The sequence below is a fragment of the Dipteris shenzhenensis genome, chromosome 21, assembly GCF_047967505.1.
Source record: "Dipteris shenzhenensis isolate YYH24624 ecotype China chromosome 21, Dip_SZ_1.0, whole genome shotgun sequence".
Lineage (NCBI taxonomy): Eukaryota > Viridiplantae > Streptophyta > Polypodiopsida > Gleicheniales > Dipteridaceae > Dipteris > Dipteris shenzhenensis.
The window spans coordinates 46,545,753-46,555,231 of NC_141616.1; the positions used below are offsets into that span (position 1 = coordinate 46,545,753).

Sequence of the window (9,479 nt, forward strand, 5' to 3'; positions counted from 1 at the left end):
AATCTTTATTTCCATTCAATATAGCACACAATAGTTACAAACCCTTACCACTCATGCCAAGTGGTAGAAGAGTCGTGGAACCATCCCAAATTCTCATCCAATCTCCTGCAGTGAGTGACTGTGGGGGGACTTTATTCCAAGGGGCGACATAGCTAGGATGATCAGGTGGGAGAAATCGATAGTGATTCTCATCATACATGACCTTATTCAATGCGTCTACCCGTGAAGCAACTAGCGAAGGACCACAAATAGGACATGCATGGTGACCCAATATAGTGAGACCTAAACAATAGCCATAATTACGTAAGTAAGGTGGGTTTAGGGTGCCACATCGATTGCCTACTAAAAGTTCAATGCTTACTTGAACACTCGCCATAGCCTAGGAAGTCATGCATCATCCACATCAAGACTGCTTTGCAGTTGAAGTCTTTGCACTTGAACATATGTTGGATGCGAGGGATTATGGGAAAATGTTGTAGAACCTTACGAGGCACATCCAAAGTTTTGAGATCTTCTCTATATCTTGCCTCTCCACAAGTAGGACACTCTCTTGCCTCCTTATGTGGTCCATGAAACAGAAGGCAATCATTGACGCACGCATGGATGCGCTTGTAATCCAATCCTCCAAGAGAGGTCACATGTTGCCTTGCCATATCTCTTGAGGTCGGTAATTTATTCTCTCTTGGAAGCATTTTACACAATAGCTTGCACATGAAGACCATAAATGAGAAAAAGTATTCGAGTAATTGACCCAATAGCATAATTCACCATGTTTGCAAAATAGACTTTAAAGCTTACTTGAGTAATGCATTCAAACTTGCATTGCTCCCATCCATAGATGGTCTGCAAGTTTAGTAATTCAAGGGAGGCACATAGAATAGAGAATGTGAACCCTTGAAATAGTGGAGTTAGGTCGAGCGCATGTCCTTTTCACCTTTTCTTGGAAAAGCGTCTGTCGGAGCACGTCTATAGACACGCCTAATTTTTAGGAAAAAGAGGCAGCCACGCCTATAGACACGATGTTTGCTGCGTCTATAGATGCGCTACGATGGGGTTTCTTTATTGCATTCCCATTCCTTCCCTTACCTTCTCCTTCTCCTTCTCCTTTCCCCTTCCCCTTCTCCTTCCCCTTCCTTCTCTTTCCTTTCTCCTTTCCCTTGCATGCATGTTTAAGTCGAATTTTCAATGCCTTAAGCATTCGTGAGGAATTAAGGGATTGCATGAATGAAGGATAAAGAAAGAAGGCATGCATGAGGATTGCACACATGATGGAAAGAGGGCAAATCCTCTCTTTTTTCCTCTCTTTTCTCCTATATTTCCTTCTCTCTTTTTCTCTCTTTTCTCCTCTCTTTTTCTCTCTTTTTTCTTCTCTTTTTTCCTCTCTTTTCCTCTCTTTTCCTCTCTTTTCCCCTCTCTTTTCCTTTCTTTTTTTCTCTCTTTTTCTCTCTTTTGCTCTCAACAACGAGTCATGAAAAATGACAACGAGTCATGAATTGTCGTTTGCAATAGGCTATTATGATTTTTCTTTAGTCTTAAATATTGATCAATTTTACAATCTTTTGGAGACATTAATGAGAACTATTTTCATAACTTTTACAAAACAAGCATAGTTTCAAACTTCTTTTGAAAAATGTACATATTGCTAATTGAAAGATGACAAAGTTTCTATTTTTTACATCAAATGACAAATTGAAAAAAACAAGATCAATGATATGATCTAATATTCTTTGAAACTACTAATAATTCATGCATGTCTACGTAAAGTATATACATTACTTACTTAGAATTACAAAAATGTGCTTTTTCTTCTACGAAAACTTCATCCCACTCATTGAAGTTCATTCTATCATTGAATTAGAGATTCCTATATGTGGTGTTAAGATAAGTAGGTATATGTGATCCATAGACAAAGAAGAGGCTTATTGAAAGAAAATATTTGGATAGATGTAGAAAGAAAATCAAATGTTTGAATGGTCTAATTTTACACGATTGTGAGTAGTATAATTTAGTGGTTTACTTTATTTTGATCTAAATATGAATCATGAAAATGAAAATTGTTGTCCTTTTTAAAAACGATGTAAATCTAGATTCTAGAATCCACTTTGTTGGTGATAAAGTTGTACAGATAAAAATTTTCGTCAATGAAACAAAATTTTCATTCGAAAAAAGGAAAATTTCTAACCTGAGTGAATGCAAATGTCATTCTAGTATAAGGAAAAACATTTCATCACATAAAACTTTCATCGACGGAAAATTTCCGTCGGCGAAAATTTTTTCCCGTTGACGAAAATTTCAATCCATCGATGACAAAAAAAAATTTGTTAATGAAATTTGGGATTCCAGAACCCTAGATTTCATCAACCGGAAAAATTTTTGTCAACGAAAATTTTTCGTCGATGAAAGTTTTACGTGACGAAGTTTTTTGAACAATATTTTTGTTCATTCATAAATTGAAATTTATCTTTTTTCATATGAAGTTTTTTGTTCTATTGACAAAAATTTACTTTTTTTCAAACAAAAAAATCATTATGTTCACGCTTGTCAACATAGTGGATTCCAGAATCCAAAACTTCATGAATTTTTCAAAAAGGCAATTGCTAGCATACTCATGCTTCCAAATCTAGCCTTTTTAAACTAAAAGCTATATTTTTGCAAAGGCTAGAGCTCTAAAGCGAACCAATAGACCGAAACATAGTAAATGATAAGTTATACTAATCAGGCGATGAAGAAGGGAGCGAGGATGCAGATAACTTAGATTAGTCGTAGAAGTAGTGCTAGCTACTCCTTTTTTTACTTGAAGCTTGGCTTGGCTTTGTGCCTCTCTTGTATATACACTCCACTTATTTTTTGTACTTGAAGCCATAGGACGTGGCTTAACTTCATGGTATATGTACATACAAGCACTTTTTGGGCTATGAATTAATATACACTCCTTTTATTTTTTTGGCTTTTGATTTCCTTGTGCAATGTTCTATCAATGAATGCCTTGTGAACTAAACGTTTTAGAGTTGTAATGTTTTATTTGAAATTGTAATCATCGGCTATAGACGTGCTTGGAATCGTGCCAATTAAAATGCCAACTATGCTAATTAAAATGCGGTTGGCTGTAAGAATTGAATTGCACACTGTGGAAATGGGATTCTTGTAACCACATAGCATACACAGCATTCTGTTCAACCACACAAAATTCTACTTTTTTTTTAAAAAAAAATTGCAGAGCGTTTATAAGCACGTCTTTCTATTTTTTTTAAATTTTTACAGAGCATCTAATAGTGTGTCTATATGCGCAACTGTTTGTTATAGAGACACGCCTATGGATGCGGGTCTGTAGATGCACTAATAGACGCGCCCGTAAGGTTTTTTAAAGTTAAGGAAACGCGTTTGTGTGCGTGTCTATGGATGCTTTGTGTTGTTGTGATGTATATAAATATGTATCTTTATTATGCTATGCACGTTAATCTAGGTGCAACGATTCTGATTAGCTGAAGCAGGTCATCTCCTTGTCTCTCTCTCTCTCTCTCTCTCTCTATATATATATATATATATATATATATATATATATAGATTCCTATAATTAGCTAAGGCGAGGTGATTTCGACCAACCGAGGTGGGCCATTAGCTGGCCCGACTAACTAACACCAAAGGAAGGAAACTCACCAACAGACGGCAGACATACTAAAACTGTCTACTCTGTGAAAGCGATAGTTGTAGGTGGTTCATTTGGAAAGAATGCGGGGGGGACCCTTTTATAACCTATCGCAAAGATACTGTACGGGACCTTGACCGCCTACACGGTATCTCAACGGCCTTGATTGAAAACCCTAGAAAATTCAACGATCCTAGATGCGATGCATGGCACCCTAAAAGCATCATGCAGTACGGTACTGCACCGCAAAGTGTGTTGGATACCACACAGTGTCATGTTACACCATGTGGTACATAAAGGAAGATACCGCATGGTAACCAATCAAACCTTGCAATATTTTCTCGATCAGCAAGTCATGGAAAAAACATGTTTTTTTGCATTTAGGGTGTGAGGATGTGCTTTTTAATTGAAAGGTACGTATTTTATTTTAAAGAAACATACTTTTTAAATCCCTGAGCTTGTATCTCTAAACTCCTTACTTCTTTTTCTTCGAATTTTTAAAAAATACTAAAATGAGAAATTAATAAAAAAATACATTCTAAATTAATAATTATGTGCTCTATACTAAAATGAAACTCTCCTTTTGCCTATTAACCATTAACAAGAGGAGGCCACGTGGCAGCTTGTAGGGGAGGAAAAGAGTCACATGTGCTTAGTTCGTCTATCTATCATTTAATCCTCCCCTTGCAGCATTTCAATGGAACAAGAAATCCCAATGTTTTGCAACGTTTCAATCCTCTGACACTAGTAAATTCTAAAGATGCCATGATCAGTTCGTGGTCAATGGCATTCTCGCTTCTCCATCCCGATGAGAGAAACATTTTACATCTTCAAGAAGATACATTATGTTTCTTCAAAAATCTATTTGCAACTCCAATGCATGTCTTTTCTAATCACAGTGACAAAATATTTCCACAAATTCAACTTGAGAGGGCTTCACATCCAATCCAAATTCATTACCCACAATTTTAGAATTACAATGGCATCCCATAGCATCGCACGGGTTGCATACTAGTAGGACCAAACTATAGGACATAGATTCAATGAATAAAAAACTATAGGACATAGATTCAATGAATAAATTATCGCAACAAGATGCAAACTTATCAGCAATGCAAAGAGATGAGTTTTTCATTATAAGCTAGAGAAAAAACACACACATATATATAGCATTGAATTTAGGAAAATTTGAATCTATCACATATAAGACACAATAGAGGTACTTGCTACCATCACCTAAAGGACTTTCATTTAGAATGTCGTTTACAATATGATCGTAAAGAGCACATCTCTCGCAAACGACGAGAATGTTGCCCCTTTTTTGTTCACAAAGAACGGCCATCGAAAGTAAGCTACAAGGGAGCATAACCAACTCTTTCGTGAGTTGCATCAAAATTATGTGAACTTCATGTGATGTGAGTAGATGAAAAATGCTGCCATTGTGGGAATGAGCAAACGAAACTAGGTTACCTGCAAAAGGAATTGAGTCTTGCAAGACACATGAGTGGATGATGATAATCAATCACTCAATCAGTCAGGATTCAGGAGATGGAGTGTCGCCTCCTTTTAGGAGTGGATTTGGTTTCCGGCAAAATCTGTTTGCTTCCTCTTTCTTTGGTTTTCGAGGAAAACAGATTCATCTTTCCGAGACGACGTGAAACGAAGGAGAAGAGGCCGCTGGAAGGAGTAGTAGTGCTACTGTTGCTCTCGGATTTCAACAACAATTCCTGCTTCAGCCCCGCGTTCTCCCTCTCCAGATCGTGCATCCTCAATTGCAGCCGCGCCACTTCCAGTTTCAGCTCTCTGTTCTCTCGCCGGAGGCTCGAAGAATACACGTTGTCTACTCGTGGTGACATCTTACTGTTCAGTGGCCGACCGCTGCTGCTGGAAAGCACGCCCGCAGCTTCAGCGGCACGATATGGATGTTGAACGGGAGCTGGAAGAGGAAGATGGTTGTGGTCATTCATCATGGATGATGATGCTGATCCCGCCATCGCGTTCCGCATCCTCAGCTGCTCAAAGTAGAGTACCTGTACCACCAGCTGCACGGGTAGACGCTCGTTTTGAGCAGCATGCGTGCAAGCTTCTTGTGATAGTTTTTGACAGTCAAGCAGCTTGCAGAATTTCTTGCGTTCCGTCTCCGAAAGCGTCGGATGCGCCTGCACAAATTAAAGCCAGCCACGCACGTTATAGAAAGAATGTTAACACGGCCAAGCATTGCAGCAAACGTCAATCCGTTCGGGGCATTTCTCCATTCCGTCTAATTACGAAGTGCTGCCGAAGTAAAATTATTTCTAAAGAGAGCAGCTCGGAAATCCCTGCACAACAAAATAACGCCAACGTAGAAAACTGTGAAAGTCGACAAACCTTGAGATAAATGTCAATCGCTCTGTAGAGTCCATCGTCCAGAACCCTCGCATAATCAGGCAACTGCTCCGCAAGGGAAATGAATTTCGAAACCTTCAAGTTGGCATCCGGAGCAATCTCTGCGAGATACATGTCCATCAGTTTAGCGACCTTCATGATCCCTCTCTGCGGTGGAGATCCTAAGTCATCGGGCTCGTAAATGGCGCTCGTGCTGAGGTTGTCTTGATTTTCCTCCTGCCGTAAGTATGTGACCAACACGCGCTGAACTACGTCTACATCGAACAAAGTATCGTCAGCGTGCGAGAAGGCCGGAATGAGGAGGTCATCTACAGAAGCATGCTCCAGTTGAGCTCCGGTACGGCGTTCCAAATCTAGTCTGCAAGCCACCGTGGTGTCGAGGATGATGGCAGTCCGCAGCAAACCCAGCAAGAAATTCGTAGGAACCATGTTCTTCTCTGGGGGCAGCAAGCTCACAATAGTCTCTACCACAATTCGCTGCTCGTGCTCTGTTGCTTTACCGCTTCCACCTTCTGCAATACTGTGCAGCCTCGCCTTGGTCCTTGGAGTACCGCCCGGAGGCCCCCCTTGCTTCTTGTCAAGAGACTTCAGGGCCCTACCTGCGTACTGCATGAGAGCGCCTCCAAGGCTTTCGTTTCTCAGCCCACGAGATTTCATGGCTACCAACGCTCTCTGATACAGATCCATCCGCAGTGCTGACAAATCCTCTGCCCACCACTCCACTATGGCTCTATATGGAGTGGGAGCAGCACCGTCATTCGACCCGCCCGAGCTGTTGCAATCCAATCGTGATAAGCTGGACATCATTTGATCCTTGCATACCTTAGAAGCCATGGCATCAATGCAGCGGTTGACAATTTTCAGCTCCTCAGCCAATAGCAGAATGCCCTCGCAAGACCGTAGCACTTCAGATGATTTTTGAAGACTTGGAAATACCATTTCGTTCAAGAACGCTTCCGTCCGGGTGATCAAATTTTCCTCCGCGTAATCCTCCGTCATTTCGAGATACTCCGCTGCACACCGGAGGTAACTTACATTGGCCGTAGTAATGTCGAAGTTGATCCCATAACAGAACTTAGCTGCCGACTCAAACGTTTCCGGTCCTCCTGGAAAGTCTGTGAACTCTATCACAGGATTTGCAGCCGAGTCTGATTCTTGCAGCTCTGCTACAAGCTTTCTGATTCGTCCACATTTTGATACAAGAGGAAACTGCAATCCCAACAAGGGTGAAAGCATTAGCAAAGATAAAGTGACAAAAGTGCTCACAAGAGCTACAACATATTTTGAAGCTCTACGAACGTCCACATGGACATCCAGAGAGCTTCAAAATGTAAGAGCTAACAGATGTACAAACAAAGATGCAATTTCAACCGACGGATGCTAACAGCATGGTTAAGAATACACAGTAATTGCTCCTCTTTCCCTGAGAATGATTGCGCAAGTAGAACGTAGGCATCGTACCTTGTGAAGGGAAAAGTTAACTCCATCGACGCTTAGTAGCATGTCACTTTGTACATCACAAAAATTTCTGCAACCAGAGCAATCGCTTTTAGAGAAGTGAAGACATGGCCACTTCTGTTTGCTTTGGGCATGAGAATTGCCAATGTCAAATTTGAGGACGGCAGTGTTAGATCAGTAGCATAATAACAATATAAAGAAGCCCGCCTATTTCTGTGGAGCAAACCTTTTGCACAATGAAAGACATAAAACGAGAACGATGAAACGGCAGGCAGGTACCCTCCAGGGTTCCGCTTTGTCGTTGTGAAATTGGAGTTGGGGTTTCGCTTTGGGAGGGAAAGCTTTTCTGCTTTCCCTGTCACAGCCATATTGGGTGACGTGTGGACCTCCAGCCTGAAAGATGGCCTTCCCTTCTCAAACGTTGCTCATGAGAATGCAAGGCCGCGCAGACCGAACCAAACCAGACTCAGCCAGCACAGACATAAGAGTGGAGTTTTCTAGTCACAGAATCTCCGAGGGATTTATCTCTAGCATTTTTTAACACAGTATGACACTCATCCACGAACGAATCATCCATCCCGAGACTTATTTGCACGGATACTGCTGCACAGTGAGCCCTCACATTCTTGTGACTTTGTCATCGTGACCTTGGAAGGCACTTCACCAACCCAGCCGACGATTGAAGGCAACATGCCCTGAGTCGGCGGCCGAACTGTAGACCTGAGTCGCCAAGATGAACGTTGAGAAGGTGGATGAAGGCAAAACCTGAATACATATTGGGGTGAGGTGGGACTCATATCCAAGTGTTGCACAGGCGTCAAGAACGGCGGAAAAGCGACGGGATGAAGAGTACTAAATTGGAAGCAGCAGCAGTGGTGCAGGAAAACAGGCTAGGACGAGGAGGAAAGCAGGTGGAATGGTGAAAGCTTGGGAGTGTGGAGGTGAGGCACAGAAACTGTGGCATGATGAATGGTACAGAGGTAGGTGCGTGATGCGAAGGGAATGGACAATGGAGGATGGGTCGTGCAAAATTTGGTGTTACCGTGAAGGAAGAATGAGATTGGCAAAATTGGAGAAGAAGACAGGACGTAGAGACGTGGAGTAGCGTAGAATCTAGAGAGTATTTTGCATGGCTCGCACGCCCGCCCATCGTGCATTGCAGGACAAAATAACTAAGCCCATCATACTCCGCCACGTCATCCCTCTCCAGCCCATCATCCTCCGCCACGTCATCCCTCTCCAGCTCATCACCCCAATACTAGCCGTACCCACGTGCCGCTGCAAATTTGGTGCACGTGCTGCTGGGCTCCAACTCATAAGATATTTTCTCACGTATAAATTCTTCCACATGGGATCACATGCTCTCACCCCTCCCATCTTCAAGTAGATGCCTCTAGGCTCACCTTCGTGCTCCCTGCATCCTTGAATGTCCATGAATTGTACCTTGGAGGACGTTGGTCTTAACCTTTCCTTTTGTTCCGAGAGCGCCTATAGTTCCTGCTCCAAAGGACCTCCTACGACTGTTCTCAACAAAAAAAATTTCTCACAAGTTCATTGTATATAGTTTGCATGTTTTCTGTGAACACTACCTCCTACCTAGTACCTCCTTGGAATGCCCACATATATCCCTTTCACTTAAGTGGGCTATGACCCCATTTGTGCTATCCCTACCCAAAGAACTCATATCCTTTAGCCTTCATCCCCTCTACTCTATCGATTGAATGGTTGTTTGACGAATGCTAGTATCCAAAAGATAGATGATAGTCCAAGCATCCAAGTGTGGTACTTAGCATGGTTCAAGTTACTAAACCACCCTAAGTTCTCTAGGGAGACCCGGGTCCCATTTGTACATGCTATACCACGGACTCACATCGAGTGAGGTACAATGGTCTAATTCTATCCCTGCACCAATCGAAGGAGCCAGGTCATTTGGAGCTAAGGAGGATAGGAGGAGGATAGCGAGCATCATTCAAATGAATAGGCCTCCGAG

At 41.9% G+C, this 9,479-nt stretch overlaps 1 protein-coding gene across 1 annotated transcript; it reads right to left on the bottom strand.

Moving 5' to 3' along the window:
- Positions 1–4,921: 4,921 nt before the first annotated feature.
- Positions 4,922–8,517, bottom strand: LOC147888950 (BTB/POZ domain-containing protein At5g48800-like). Its single transcript, XM_087392683.1, has 4 exons — positions 7,769–8,517; positions 7,493–7,559; positions 6,014–7,240; positions 4,922–5,805 (listed from the first exon to the last, which is right to left on the bottom strand). The coding sequence occupies exons 1-4, from the start codon at positions 7,855–7,857 to the stop codon at positions 5,188–5,190; spliced, it is 2,001 nt and encodes a 666-aa protein (XP_087248809.1). The 5' UTR covers positions 7,858–8,517; the 3' UTR covers positions 4,922–5,187.
- Positions 8,518–9,479: the final 962 nt, after the last annotated feature.

What these genes read in the sequence shown, in the direction of transcription:
- LOC147888950 (XM_087392683.1), bottom strand. Translation starts at nt 7,857, where the DNA reads ATGGCTGTGACAGGGAAAGCAGAAAAGCTTTCCCTCCCAAAGCGAAAC. An exon ending in ACAAAGCGGAACCCTGGAGG is followed by an intron (nt 7,560 to 7,768) that starts GTACCTGCCTGC and finishes CTCTGGTTGCAG; the next exon opens with AAATTTTTGTGATGTACAAA. An exon ending in CGATTGACATTTATCTCAAG is followed by an intron (nt 5,806 to 6,013) that starts GTTTGTCGACTT and finishes TAATTTGTGCAG; the next exon opens with GCGCATCCGACGCTTTCGGA.